Raw genomic sequence first — 16261 nt, forward strand, 5'->3', positions numbered from 1 at the left:
TAAATCACTAGGGATCCTAGTTTTCCATAGTAAAAATGTATTCTGCAAGTAAAATAAAAGGCTAAAATTGAGCAGTGCAAAACTTTTGGCCACAGCTGTACTATAGTGTGGAAAGATTATTTTTGCTGAGTTGGAAAACAATGTGTACGTCTGAGCTGCAGTAATAAAACTGTGAGATTTTAATCAGTCTGAAATGAACATGCAATGTATAATATAAACTGTACATTGATGCATTTGAGGTGTTTATTTTAAGTAATGAAAATAACTGCTTACACAGCTTACTTACAAAATATTTTGGTATCCAGAATATATCATTTAACCCTTTAAGGACCGGGATCATGTTAACGCGCTCATACTGAAGTGGGCGTCTAGGACCGCGATAGTGTAAACACGATAAAAAGCACTTTGTTTTGATGACTTACACGGCCACCATTCGTTGCAGTACAGGCTTGAAACACATATCATTGGATAGGGGAGGGACTGACGTTCACTTTTTATTTCGTGCGCCGTCACTGAGAGGGGCATTTAGCTTCTAAAGGGCGGAGACAGTTTACAGCAGCCCGCAGAGACAAAAGCAGAAACAAAACATCACACTTGTTTAGAGCTAATAAAAATATTTATAAATATCAAGAAACAAGTGGATATAAGCATATACTATTTCATGAACTAAATGTATCAGGTAGTTTTTTTTTCCTTATTACTGATAATAATGGAATGAATAACTATTTTATTTATAAATATTTATTTTGAGAAAATAAGGAGAGAGTAATGTCCATTATTGCTTATAAAAGAATAAACATGTATTATGTCTTGTAATTTGCCCAAACATCAATATTTTTCACCAAAACTTTCAGAAAGTAATGGCAGGTCCCTCGGGTCATAGAATAACACATTTTATACACATATCTCTAAGCAGAATACATAATAAAAAATACTTACAAAAAACCCCCCAAAAAAACAGAATAGTGTGTTGAAAAAAAAAGCGAAACGTTTATATGGTTTCTGAAGTACTTTATAATGTTCCTCATAGAGTGTTCTGAAAAAAGGACACAATTTCCAAGATGCTATTGTAAAAAAATGATTTTTAGTGAATTTTTATAGGAAGACAGTCAACTACAGCCAAAAAACACCTGGTCCTGGGCTGGGGGAGCATTCCACTGAAAAATGCTTGGTCCTGAAAGGGTTAAATGGACAAGTCATCCCACAAGTGGCCCAAAAAAGCTATCAATTTTCTAGGACTGACAAATAAGAACATAGAACATAAGAAAGTTTACAAACGAGAGGCGGCCATTCAGCCCATCTTGCTCGTTTGGTTGTTAGTAGCTTATTGATCCCAGAATCTCATGAAGCAGCTTCTTGAAGGATCCCAGGGTGTCAGCTTCAACAACATTTGACTGGTACATGTGTTGCCTGTTAACCCTTTTCACACCACTTGCTTGTTAACTATCTTGGTGTCCCTGAATTGATAATTGTCCCATCTTCAAAATGTATTTTAATAAGCAAGACAGCCCAAATGCTACACATTTACTACAGATGCAAAATTAGTGGGTGGGATATTTCTCTCTGTTTTACCCCCAAGACTGGCTTAACATCCAAAGTGATACCTGCCTTGGTAGTGAGCAGAATCATTACAGGGCCCCTATTATCCTGTAAAGCTTTTTGTAATTTTCTTTAAAAAATAGGGATTTGCATACATTTCAAGAATCTATCTATCTATCCATCTATATATTTAGAAAAACTATTGAGTGCGAACAGCCAATCAGCTTCCAAACAACACCCTGCCTCAAAAAAACAACCAGTCAAACTGCCAATCCTGTTTCAGTTCTTTCTGCACCAGCCAATCCACTCCCTGCCAGCTTGATTGACACCCCGCCTCCAACAACAAGTTTCGAGTCCGACTCAATAGAGAACATGAAGAAATAAATCATTTTCTAACAGCGATTGCGCCCTCTCGATGCGGGCTCTAATGTGTGGCAGATGACCTTGACTTTCGTTACCGCCCTCACCTACGGCTCGGGACATGGTCAAACTGGACAAAATTCAGGGATTGATTAATTGTAACACAGCTAAGCATATATTGGTCAAACAAAAAGGAATTTTAAAATTCAAAGAGCGGAACATAAGACAGCTATTCATAATAGCAGGCTCTTTAGTACAGTGGTATTGGCGCCATGCTTCGATGCGAGATGTCCCGGGTTCGCGTCCAACCTCCGCCTGTGAGAAGTCCCTGCCTGCGGGAACCATGGTTTATTACAGTATATTTTATTGTGATTGTACAAATGTGTTTTTATAGGAGGCAGTGTGGTCCAGTGGTTAAAGTCCAGGGTTTGTAACCACAAGGTCACCAGTTCAAATCCCACACCTGCCACTGACTGACTCACTGTGTGACCCTGAGCAAGTCATTTAAGCTCCTTGTGCTCCATCCAGGGGATGACATGTTAAATCAATGTCCTATTGTAAGTGACTCTGCATATAATGTACAGTTCACAGCCTACCTCTGTAAAGCGCTTTGTGATGGTGGTCCACTATGAAAGGTGCTATATAAAGAAATAATACTAATTTAGATTACGCAGTTGCCAGACATTATCAAATGATGAAGCATGGTTCAGCATCCAGTTTGAAATTTATTGGTTTGGAAAAAGTTTCTGTGCCAGAAAGAGGGAGGGGGGGAGGGGGGGAATAGTAAGACTATTATTGAGAAGGGAGGCTTTCTGGATAATTACTTTAAAAACAATGGAGCCATACGGTCTTATTGAAAACTTAGACCTCAGTCTATATTTGTAATTAATTTTATTAATATAGGAAATCTATTCAATATCTGTAAGTATTAAAGAAATTTATGATCACATTTAATATCTGTAAGTATTAACAAAATTTATGATCATTTTTTGAAAAGTTCTAATTAAGGATCTCATGTGAAGCTTTATTTTATATTAGTAAATGCAATCTGGTTGAAGTCTCGTGGTAACTGGTTGGAGATTTGAGAATGATATCATTAACAAGACAGGTGGCTCTTTTGTAATTAGAATAAGCTTTATTACTGTCTGGAAATTCATAAGATATGTCCGACATCAGTTTTTTAAAATCTTTACCGATCATGTTGTGACATTGGTTCTAATGGTATTAAGAGTTTCCTTTTGTAATTAATAAAATTGTACCCAATTCAAGTATACTAGTAATCAATGTAAATCTCTAATTGAATATGATTACATATGAAGATGATGCATATCAATAGATTGTGCTCCAATTAATAACAAGGTTTGAACATATGAAGCCCATTCAATATCTGACTCAACTATAGCTGTTTTAGTGCTAGTTATGCCATTTATGAGATATATTTTTTGTATGTCACTGTTAATTATGTATGTTTGTATTAAGATAATGAATATTTTCATTTTTGATAATCATGTTCGTGTGTTAATATTGTATCATTAAGATTTCAGAAAATTAATTATTTAAACCATTTAACCTGGAAAACAATTGAAATAATTGAATGTGATTAAAACCAATGAAGAGTTGTATAAATAGGGTGTGCTCTAATTGATAATATTCACCACCTGATGAAAACTAAAAGTTGAAACGTGTCATGGACGTGGATCAGAAATGTTTTTAAAATGTTTTATTTTTTTTTGTTCAATAAAAGAAATAAATTGATTTGAATCTTGGAAAAACTTGAGTAGTGTGGATCATAAGAAAAACTGCAAGGTGTGCGACCAAGTTCTCTCTGCAGTCCTGAATCATAAGGATAAAGATTTGTTGAAACATTCCCAGCTGGTTGGCATAAATTGCAGTGCACAGAAGGTTTTTTGTTTAGTGTATATATTATATATATATATATATATTATATATATATATATATATATATATAGTAAATGAGCCTTGAGGCTCGGGTTCGTTTCGCCCTTTAAAATACTGACCCAGACACAAAGATGGAGGGTTTGAAAGCGCTTTTGCGCTAATTTTTAATAAACAACAAAAAACAAAGTAACACACAAAATAAACACCTAGCTCTATACGAGCACTAACTAGACACACAGGAACCTAACTAACACAGGACAGCTAGGCCGTTTACCTGTAACACCAAAAAGCTTCACCCAAACCACACAGGTTTAAACTGCACACTCTTTCCTCTTGACTGCTCGGAAGCAGAGCACCTCTTCTGCCTCCTTCTACTCAGCAGCCGTGAGCAAACTAACTGCTTCTCTTTTATAACCTGCAACTAATTTAATAATAATCACCAGATGCAGGGGATAATTAAACAATAAAACAATTAACAAATGTAATCAAACAATAAACAACTAAACTAAACAAATGTGCCTACGCACATGCTGTCTTACACATCCCCCCCACCTTGTCTTTTCAAGACACCTGCCATTCGACGGCCACCTCCCTCCACCCTTAAAAGACCACCCACACTCAAGTCCCGAAATGTCAATTTTCACCCTCATCCACGGGCGGGCTTGAGTTTGGGTCGGTCCCTCCAGCACTTCAAGGGAGGAACCTTGATCCGGTGATGAAGGACCCAGACGGCTTGTCCTGGGCGACCGAAACGCAGGCCGGTGAACGGGAGCAAGGAGCGACAGGCACCAGTGGGCATCTCAGGACCGGCGTAGCGACATCTGGGACCTCAGGGGGAACACAGTGGAAGGAAGGGGGAGCGAATGCAACGTCTGACGCCCACGACGTGACGTCTCAGGTTCCAAGGGGAGCGCAGCAAGGGACTGTGTGCACAATTGTGCCTGGCGGTGCTGCGCCCTGGGAACAAGGACAAGTGGAGGGAGGTCCGGGCATTCCGGCAAGGTGTCCATGATGCCGGGACTAGGGACCACACTCGGCAGCGCCAGACTGGTTTGTAGGGGTGGTGGTCGGGGCTGTGGTGGTAGTTGCCTCACCAACTCCTCTTCAGTCTCCGCCGATGGCTCTCCCTGCTTCCCCTCAGGTGACAGCTCCTGTTCTGTCACCGGCGGCAGCCCATCCTGCTCCTCTGCAGGCGACGGCTCCACCTGCTCTAGCACTATAGACAGCGGGACCTTCATGGGCTTCCAGTTCTGGATCAGCAGGTCTAATTCAGTGGGCTCCGGTTCCGGAAGCCCCATCTCCTGCCTCCACCTCCTGGAGTCTTCCTGCTGCCTTGCAGCATCCTTTTCCAGTCTTTATTAATTCTTGTATGCTTTCCATTTTATTTATTTTAAATCTGCACTGGGTCTGTAGGGCTCGGTACCGCTGCCACCATATGTAAACAAGCCTCCGTCTACTCAGCAGCCTTGAGCAAACTAACTGCTTCTGTTTTATACCCTGCACCTGGCTCTAATTTAATAATAATCACCAGGTGCAGGGGATAATTAAACAATAAAACAATTAACAAATTTAATCAAACAATAAACAACTAAACTAAACAAATGTGCCGACGCACATGTTTTCTGCAGGGAGGATTTAACCCCCTCCCTGCTGTCTTACAATATATATGGTGTGAACTGTTTGATTCAAACACCACAGGCACATCAAAAAAAATTAACTAGTTTGCACAAGAACAATTTACCTAATGTTTAGAACACTACAATGCTTTTGTTAAAGTCTTCTGCTGTTCTTTTCGGAGCATCCCGTACCACTGGAACCTCAAAAACAGCAAGGGGAATGCAGACCCCACATGCAAATCTATAATACCATACTGGTTTACAGAAAACCCAAACATACACTTGAAATCACCCATGTATGCAATCAAAGCATGCAGAATTCAAAAACTCAACCACTGAAAAGACAACAAACAGAAAGACTGAACATATTATTTTTAGTCCTTAGCCTGGGGAGATCTGAGGAGCTTTTGCCAACGTCCTCCTTTAAGCAGGATGGTACAGGACCTGAACAATTAGAAATAAAACAGTTGCATCTAAAAAGCCTGACTTAACTTTATCTAAAACAAACAAGAAAACTGCCATCAAACTGCTTTTAGCAACAGCAAAAAAAATAAAAATAAATAACCTTTATAAAAATTAAAAAACAGGTATTTTTCCCCAGCAAGTTGCATACTTAATGAGGTAGTGGAGGTGGTACTCCCATGCTTCTCACCTGTGTGTAGTCGAAGTCTGAGAGCGGAGCTATGCTTTTGATGTAGTCCATTCGGAACTGGTTCTCCGGGTTGGCTAATGGAACTGGGGGTATTAAAGTGCTCATCGCTGAAACTATAGTCTATAAAGCGGATAAAAACAAAAACACAATCATTAAACTGGATAAATACAGGATAAAATAAGAGGATAATCCAGTCTGATCAGCAAAATGGGATTGCAGTGTGCAATTCTAGGCAACCAACCACAAAGACTATAAAAAAAAAAAAAAAAAATTAAATAGGACACTCACCACTATGGCATCCTTCACATTTTTTCGAATGTCTTGGATTTTCTGTTTTTTTTCTCTGCATGAAAGAGGAGGACAGTTATATGTGATACAGAACTTAACAAGTAATATATTCATGAAAATGGGAGCTCTCATTGGAACTTCTTCTGCAGTTGTTAAATAATGGGTGACTAGTTCCGACTCTTCCACATACACATTACATTATATATATATATATATATATATATATATATATATATATATATATATATATATACACACACACACACACAGTACTGTGCAAAAGTTTAAGAATGCTTTCAAAAATAGACATGTTAACAATTTATATTTATCAATTAACAAAATGCAAAGTGAGTAAACAGAAGAAAAATCTACATCAAATCAATATTTGGTGTGACCACCCTTTGCCTTCAAAACAGCATCAATTCTTCTAGGTACACTTGCACACAGTTTTTGAAGGAACTCGGCAGGTAGGTTAGCCCAAACATCTTGGAGAACTAACCACAGTTCTTCTGTGGATTTAGGCAGCCTCAGTTGCTTCTCTCTCTTCATGTAATCCCAGACAGACTCGATGATGTTGAGATCAGGGCTTTGTGGGGGCCATACCATCACTTCCAGGACTCCTTGTTCTTCTTTACGCTGAAGATAGTTCTTAATGACTTTCGCTGTATGTTTGGGGTCGTTGTCATGCTGCAGAATAAATCTGGGGCCAATCAGATGCCTCCCTGATGGTATTGCATGATGGATAAGTATCTGCCTGTACTTCTCAGCATTGAGGAGACCATTAATTCTGACCAAATCCCCAACTCCATTTGCAGAAATGCAGCCCCAAACTTGCAAGGAACCTCCACCATGCTTCACTGTTGCCTGCAGACACTCATTTGTGTACCGCTCTCCAGCCCTTCGGCGAACAAACTGCCTTCTGCTACAGCCAAATATTTCAAATTTTGACTCATCAGTCCAGAGCACCTGCTGCCATTTTTCTGCACCCCAGTTCCTGTGTTTTCGTGCATAGTTGAGTCGCTTGGCCTTGTTTCCACGTCGGAGGTATGGCTTTTTGGCCGCAAGTCTTCCATGAAGGCCACTTCTGACCAGACTTCTCCGGACAGTAGATGGGTGTACCAGGGTCCCACTGTTTTCTGCCAATTCTGAGCTGATGGCACTGCTGGACATCTTCCGATTGCGAAGGGAAGTAAGCATGATGTGTCTTTCATCTGCTGCAGTAAGTTTCCTTGGCCGACCACTGCGTCTACGGTCCTCAACATTGCCTGTTTCTTTGTGCTTCTTCAAAAGAGCTTGGACAGCACATCTGGAAACCCCTGTCTGCCTTGAAATTTCTGCCTGGGAGAGACCTTGCTGATGCAGTATAACTACCTTGTGTCTTGTTGCTGTGCTCAGTCTTGCCATGGTGTATGACTTTTGACAGTAAACTGTCTTCAGCAACCTCACCTTGTTAGGTGAGTTTGGCTGTTCCTCACCCAGTTTTATTCCTCCTACACAGCTGTTTCTGTTTCAGTTAATGATTGTGTTTCAACCTACATACTGAATTGATGATCATTAGCACCTGTTTGGTATAATTGTTTAATCATACACCTGACTATATGCCTACAAAATCCCTGACTTTGTGCAAGTGTACACTCACTTTGCATTTAGTTAATTGATAAATATAATCTATTAACATGTCTATTTTTGAAAGCATTCTTACTTTACAGCATTTTTTCACACCTGCCTAAAACTTTTGCACAGTACTGTATATATATATATATATATATATATATATATATATATATATATATATAATTATTTCCATTACACGAGAGTAGATGTTAAAACTTCATGCTGATTTGAACTCGGCTCTCGCCAAGATAAGCACCAACTAAGACGTAGCTTTACAGTAAACTAATGTGATCCATATGTGTCTCCCTCCATTTACGTTTTCTTCCATATGATGATGTAGATATCCTTCTGTCTGGTGTTAATGGCTGAAGTGTAATGCTGGCTCCAGGGATCAGCTTATTTTGCCTCCCTGGCGCATCAGCACACACAACGGCTGCGATGCTGGCTCCGGGGATCAACCAAAGTGCGGCCTCCCCAGCGCATCAGCATGACAACCGTCTGGATTGAGCTAAGTAGGGTACATCTCTGGGGTTTTCAAGTGGGCACCTTCCATCCTCAGTGTTTCGTCGACTAGCCCACGACACCTCAAGAGGGCTCGACGGTGATTCTGGCGTCCCAGCATCACCCCCCTCCGTCCCCCACTCAACTCAGCCCAGCTTTAAGTAACTTTTAATATGTTGAACTACAACAGTTCCAGAATTTGTGACCATTCCAAAAGCAAAATTAGAAAGTGTTAGAAATGTGCATTATCTGTGCATGACCTTTACAGTAATGTAACGATTGGGTTTAATTGAACATTGACAATTCTAGATTTAGGGACACTTTTCAAAACTAGAATTAAATCCAGTTATGACAGCTGAAATATGATCATATATTGTCTCATTATTAGCTATTTTAGTAGCCTATGTGATAGCATAAGAAATCCCATGTTTCAGGTTAAGAGTTATTAGTAATCAGTAAAAACTAGTCGCCATGTTGTTGCTATACTCTGGGCCCGAGAAGCGCTGCAGTAATAACACAAATAAAAATGAAAATCTACATGTATCCATTTTCTATTCCATCTTATCTATGTAATGTCATGCCACGTATAATATAATTTACAACAGAATATACCCTACAATGCAACATAACAAACGTCGTTTTAGGCGTCAAATGCGGTTAAATATAGTTCACTCACTCTGGATTAAATCCATTGACGTGCAGAATCCTCATCTGTTTGACAATGGTGCTTTTTCCAGACTCACCAGCCCCTTAAATGAAAAAATAAAAAAAGAACAATAAAAAAAAACATCATACTTTCCTTTCACTGGTTTTTATTAAATGCTGTTGAAACCAAGACCGTAGCAATACATACAAAGCCTATCCCTGACATACAGTTTTGAAAGATACATTTACAGCTTACCTAATAAAAGAAGGCGATGTGTGGCTTTGTAAGCTTGTCTTTCTTTCTGTAACTGTTTTTCTATTTTTTTATTCGCTTCTCTTTGTGCTTTTTCGTCGATGCGTTGATCTTCAGTTTTGCTGTTGCCTAAACAACCCATCTTCCAATGTTTTACTTTATTAAATAACAATAAACAATTAAAACAAATAACAAATGTAAAAATATATTATGTTTTGTATTTTTTTTTTAATGTGAAAACAATCCTTGCGACGGGGTCTCCCGTCGCTTCTGAAAAGACCTTTCCTGGTTGATTTTTGTTAACCTCTCCACGAACCACGAGCTTGAAAATGCAGAAATGTGCCAATAAATATATTTGTTATAAAATAAAAAAAAATCATTAAAATAAGTCTAAAAATACATACAAAGAGTGGAGCAGGGCTGCTCCTGGAAACCAGCCTAATGCAAGCCGTACTAAAACGATGACATAACGGAATGACAGGACATACCTTTAAAACCAATAAACAGATCCTAAATCCCCCATGTCTGTAATATAAGGAAGTCTAACACATAATCTAAAAGTGGAATGACACACAGTGCCCTACAAAATATTAGAGAATATTCTCTGATATTTAGAGGGGGGATTCTCTAGTACTTTGTAAGGGCACTGTAGAAACAAAATGGATATACAGACTTACAGATTGATAGAGATACTTAAAGCGTACATAAGGACCTTTTTATTTTTAATATTTTATTGTGTTACATGTTCCCATGTTTACGTGGGAACAACTGTTTACGTAAGGTGTGTGTACTGTTTGTTTTATTTATTTACATTTTTTTTACTTTTTTGTCTTTTAAATTGCATTCCCTGCCTCAAGATGGCTTCACATGTACCTGCATGGACCTCTCAGAACTACTTTTCCCATCATCCTCCTGCTCAGATATGTAACTGAGATAGATTTACCAGTGAGCAGGAGGGTGATGGGAAAAGTACTTCTGAGAGGTCCATGCAGGTAACCTTACTTAGTTGGATTTTAAAAACCAAAAAGTGATAGTAAAGTTTTTTTTTTTTTTGTTTTTTTTTTTATAAGTTGTGGTGCCTACCTAGGGGGATAATTGACTGACCTACCAACCATTTGTGAAAAAGCCATTTGCTGCATTCTCATGCTAGCCAGTCAGTCAATTTCAGGCACAACTGAAAGTCTGAAACTGAAAGTTGGTTTAGGAGGTCTTCGATGACAGAGACAGGCGTATTTAAACGGTGCTGTAAACAGGGAAGTTGTTTTTTTGTTTTTTTTACGAAAAACCATGAGTTTAGTTTTTAAAACCAGACTAAGTAAGGTTTTGGTAGTTTCAAATGAGTCATCGTAACAAAGAAGTCCCAAGTCCCATATGCAAGTTCATAACCCCTCAGCTCCAAGCTAGGGCCAGTGGAAGCATATACTGTTACTTTTTCCTCTAGCCAAAATAGCCAGTATGTGGCACTTTAGCCTCACCAAAGTGGGCCATAAACCAATGCTTGAATGCATGACAAATGCAACTTCAAAAATCTGCCAAAAATCCAAAATACCCGGACACCATAATATTTAGCTTGATGCTTGTAGATCTCATTAACATTTCTCCAAACATATCTTTGGGTGATTTTTTGGAGTCACCCCCCACGCAAGTTATTACGGCCTAAACTTGGTACAAATAGCAAAAATTCAAATTTCAAGGGGGTTCAATGACCACTGGTGGGACTTTAAACCAAATGTTCTTCACAGAATTGGTACAGCAATACTTACATTTTAGGACCCACATCCCCTACAGGGTAAAGGGTTAGGCTGAAGTTCGAATAAAACTCGTCACTTACCCCTCGTCTGGCAATTTGCCAGAAGTGAGTAGGGTGCTCCTAGTATTTGTTTCTGAAAAGCCCTATTCAATACGAGTAGAACAAGGTGCTACACATGATGGTAGCATCTAAATTGCACCCAGGGTGATTTTTCTGGTCAAGTTCCTTTCTCACTTTAGGTTGACCTTTGCAAGGTCACAGGTTGAAGGGGACATTTAAAAAAAAAATGGCTATCATTTCTGAACTCAGCATGTCAGAAAACCCCCAGGTGAATTTTTCTAGGAAAAGGACAGGCAACGAAATGTCCCTTTCCTGGTTGAGTTGCCGTGGAATGACCCTTCTACAGACACTCCAGTACTGGAAACGTTGTGGAACTGGAACATCACATCATAGGATAGTTAAGATTTCTGCAAAAATGTCAAGAAACACCTTCATTGTTATTGTGAATAAGAACATAAACTGAAAAAATTCTTAAAACCCTCTCCTCTACTACAAATACCAGTCAGAGCACTTATTAATATGTACTGCAGATTTATACAAACAACAATAGCAGCCATTGGGATGTGTGCAGTAAGCCTGCGCTAGACCACAGTTGAAAGTTTAGTAGATTGGTTTGTAATTACTGTTCAGTGTCTTAAAAATGTATTATTTAAACATGTCCTGCATGTAGCCAAGATGTACAGTTTACAATTCAAATAAATGGGAACAATTGTAACTTTAGTAAGTTACATTGATACTTAACATTTTAAATAAAGTATTAATTCTGGATATAAAAAAAAGAGAGAGAGTTAAGCAATAAACAAAACGAAACGAGACATCTTCAGTAAATACATGTACCCTTTTGTAACGCAATTTACCAATTTACGGTGTATAATGCACATGCTGACTTTTCTTTGTGTTTTGGGTTTACTTTAAATATATATATATATATATATATATATATATATATATATATATATATATATATATATATATATTACTGTGTCCACTTATTTTATACATGCCATTTTACCCTACTACCATATAATACTTTTGATTGTAATAATCCCCAGCTATACATATTACATTATTATTTAAACTAATTTCTGTACTCATGCTGCACAGGATGGACAAATTGTTAACATTTATGAAAAGAGATATGCAAATTCAATTTTATTTAGAACAGAGATCTGCATGTAGCAACTCTGCATGCAAATCATTGTTCCTGCAACTGTACTGCTGTTTTAACCCCCAGATTTCCAAATACAATACTGTAGTTTGTGGTGTGTTTTAAGCCTTCAAACTGTGAATATCTCCCTCTAGAGGCAGATAACAGTAATTCACACTCAGCATAATTTAAATACAGGTCGCCGACAAATATTTGGGCAGTTAAAAAAAAAAGAGAAAACCACAACTTTATAATAAAACAACAAATTATTACATAACATAAAATTATAACATAGCATAAAATGCAAATTCAATTTCATACTTTGACAAAAGTATTTGGGCACCCTTACATTAATATTTTGTGTGCCCACCCTTGCAGTCTTTCTTTGTATTTTGAAACCAGTTCCTGGCAGCTTTCCGTAGGCATTTTTGCCCATTCTTCAACACATACAGATTTGAGTTCTGCAGTCAACTTTGGTTTCCTTTTTGTAACAGCAGCCTTCAAGTCAATCCACAACATCTCAATGGGATTCAAGTCTGGGGACTGAGATGGCCAATCCATAACTGTGATCTTCATTTTTTTTCAGAAATGCCTTTGTAGACTTTGCAGAATGCTCAGGGTCATTATCCTGCTGGAATACAAACTTCCATCCAATAAGCCTTCTAGCTCTGGGTAACAAATGAGAGTGCAAAATTTCTTGATCTTTTGCAGCATTCACTGATCCTTCTACATTACAAAGGTCGCCAGTGCCTGAGGAAGAAAAACAAGCCCATACCACCACACAACCTCCACCATGTTTAACACTGGGCATGATGAACTTTTCTTTAAATTATTCTCCTCTCTTCCTCCAAACATATCGTTGCCTTCTTGGTGAAGAGTTATATTTTGGATTCGTCTGACAATAAAATTTGGTTGCAGAAATCATCAGGCTTCTTCAACTATTCAATCGAAAACTCCAGTCGCTTTCTTTTGTGTATTGTTTCTACTGAAGGTTTTCGACCATGAACATTCATCTTGTTAAGGTATTGTTGAATCTTCTCTCAATTCTTGTGTCAACCCTTTTGCACTAATCCAAAGATTTTACCAGGCAGCTCGAACGATTCTTCTTCCAGATTTTGCAGAAATCTTTCTTGGTCTTCCACACCTGGAGCTAGTTGCAGTAGTTCCTGTTCACCTGTGTTTGTCAATAATAGTCCACACAGTGCTTTTCAGTAAATCGAGTCTTTCTGCTATTTTTCTGGTAGTTTTCCTAAACAATTAAACGAAAATATTTAGTTGTAATTGAGTATACACACCAGTTAAATTGACAAGTCTTTGTCCTCTCTTTTTGTGGACAATATATCTTTGTTCTCCGGTTTTAAACAATCATTGTCTAATCCTAACATTTTTATTTTTATTTTATATGTTTAAATAATTATCTTTGTGACCAGGTAGGAGATGTGAATAGTCAGATTACTTTCCGACATTATATATATATATATATATATAAAATAAACACAAAACAAAAAGCAAAACTTACAAAATAAAGCTTCCAGGCTGGGCGTTGCCTTCACTGGTCAAAAAATCACAGCACACACAAACACACTTCTTCTCTTCTAGAACTCTCTTTCTCCTACTCTCTCTCCTAGCCAGGGCCTCTCCCCTGACTTTTATTCCCTGTGGCTGGAGCCCAATTAATCAATAATTGCTAATTAGTCAATTAGGGCTCCAGCCACATTCTCACATGTTTTTTCTGGCAGGGAGGAATTTTAACCCCCTCCCTGCCAGTCCCAACATTGATCATAAAGACGGGGCAGTACCCCGTCACAGGCTCATATCAAAAATCTTAGAACGTTTTGTTTTCCATTTATTGCCTAAGGAGATATTATCTAAAAGCAAACAGGAAGTTACTATAGCAGTACAGTAAGACTTGGAATTGACTATCAGTCACATGACCAATAGCTTTGAAGGAAGGAAGGTATGCCTGCTGTTGCTATGGGCCATGTTTGCTTCCGTTAAGTGTGAAATGTGGATTGTATTGATCCAAATTAGACTAAAGTACCCCTGACACAACTGTAAATACAATCACATAACTATCAGAACCATGAAAGTAAACCACCACGACCAACATCCACAGTCTGGTTGTGTAAATCATATGTACAGATAGCTGGTGAGAGTGTATTTAAAAAAAAAAAAGCGTTACTTTCTTGATGAATCTTATTGTAAAACCTGGCTGAGGTACAGTTTATAGGCTGGGACCTGTTGTCTGGGAAGTTGTTTTTTGTCGTTGTGCTGCTGGCTGCTGAGCAGACACGGTAGCAGAGAAGTTCCTTTTGCTGTTGTTTCAACTTTTGTTAAAAACTAGGACACTGTATCTGAGAATTGTTTGTAAAAGCAGTTTAAAACAGTTGTTATTTAAGACTGGAAAAAACGCTGTGCTATCAGAGACTGAACAGATCTGTCTGTGTCTGCAACATCCACAACTTCTTATAGTTCTGATGTATAAACACCATAAATAAAAAGTTCAAACTTTCTGGTTCCTGAGAGTTGTTCATAGTGTCTGCACAGGGATTGCCACAAACACATGCGAACAGAAAGATATCACCACAACTGCTCCGAAAAAACTAAAAACCAAAAAAACATTTTATTTTTTTAAACCAACCCAAAATGCTAACTTTTGTTACTGATAAATATGTGCACTGCAAATACGTAGGTATTTTTGCAATTCAGTGTTGAAAGGCATTTTGAAAGAAAATAAACAAGCTTCTGAGTGGCATTTATCCCAAGCCACAAACTATAGTACAGCCACCAAGAAAACTGAAAGAGTTGATCCCCATGACATTTAGAAACTGTATGCACATGTAGAAATTTAAGTTTAAGATACAGACAAGAGGAGCTGCCTTCATAAACTCACATAATCTGAAACTCGCATAGCTTTTGACAAAGTTGTATCACATTGAATAGTAGCTTAGATTTACAGAATGCAATATTGTTTTTATCACATCCTATGAGTCAAAAGAAAACACTTTTTTTTTTTTTGCGTACCAACTATAAAGACCAGGGGCCAATTCTGATCATAACGCAAGCCACCAAAAGCTAATGCAAATGTTGTTAGTGCATGATTATAGGGAGCTACATGGCCACAATCAGACTTTTTCCAGTGAAGTGACTTTGGTACCATGCTTTGACATTTGTTTTTAATCCTGCGCTACCACCAAAATTCAGGGAGGCTTCATTAACATGTTCATCGAAGCGATTTTAAAGACTGGGCACAGATTTGCCTTAGCAACGTCAAACTAACCTCCTCTAAGGCCTTACCAAATAGCAAATGCACGTGCTGGGTAGGTATAGTTAAAACAACAAAATATTCTGTAACTATAGTTCTTCCCTCGGGGGCTATAGTTTCCCACTATGAGCCTCCTCTCCAGTCTATTACCTTGTTTCAATAGACAGCCAATTCGAGTCAACTCGAGTGTGCCCGATGGACAACTCGAGTTGGTGAAAAAAGAGGCGTTTCCATGGTTACCCGAGTTATCGTGTGAGTTGGGCAGGAAATACTTGTGAGTTAAAGGTCGTGCAATCGCTGCAGATGCTATTGCAGTCAAATTGTCAATGATTTAAAAGATAAATCCATCTAGATATTCTTTCGCATTTGTTTCATGCAGTACATATACCTCTGGCAGACTGGTATGTAGAGCAGGTTAAAGAAGCGCCGGACAAGGGAAATAATGTGTCAGATGCCAAAGTGGATATGAGAATGGCAGTGATTAAAAGGAGACCGGACATTTCCATCAAAGGATTTTAAAAAAATCAGGAAGCGATCAGAAACCCAGAGGCACTGTAAACTGCACCTGTTACTGTAGTAGGACTGTTCTTTTTTATGTGAAGCATTTTTCGTGTTTTTTTGGGTTTTTTTTAACAAGGGTTTAATTAAGTAAAAGCTAAATGCATTGCATTT

General features: G+C 38.3%; 1 protein-coding gene across 2 annotated transcripts in view; it reads right to left on the reverse strand.

The window, feature by feature from the left end:
• Positions 1 to 16261, reverse strand: part of LOC117399688 (guanine nucleotide-binding protein G(olf) subunit alpha-like) — a 39679-nt gene that overhangs the window by 14305 nt on the left and 9113 nt on the right. The window contains exons 1-4 of one of the 2 annotated variants that reach the window (XM_033999024.3): positions 9371 to 9624; positions 9146 to 9218; positions 6355 to 6409; positions 6067 to 6186 (exon numbers count right to left, since the gene is read on the reverse strand). In XM_033999024.3, the coding sequence (XP_033854915.3) occupies positions 6067 to 6186; positions 6355 to 6409; positions 9146 to 9218; positions 9371 to 9509 (387 nt within the window). In that variant the 5' untranslated portion in view covers positions 9510 to 9624. Of the gene's footprint in view, positions 1 to 6066; positions 6187 to 6354; positions 6410 to 9145; positions 9219 to 9370; positions 9625 to 16261 lie in introns of those variants that run through there. The other variant, XM_033999023.3, reaches the window with a different exon arrangement.

Source organism: Acipenser ruthenus, chromosome 4 (assembly GCF_902713425.1).
Source record: "Acipenser ruthenus chromosome 4, fAciRut3.2 maternal haplotype, whole genome shotgun sequence".
Taxonomy (NCBI): domain Eukaryota; kingdom Metazoa; phylum Chordata; class Actinopteri; order Acipenseriformes; family Acipenseridae; genus Acipenser; species Acipenser ruthenus.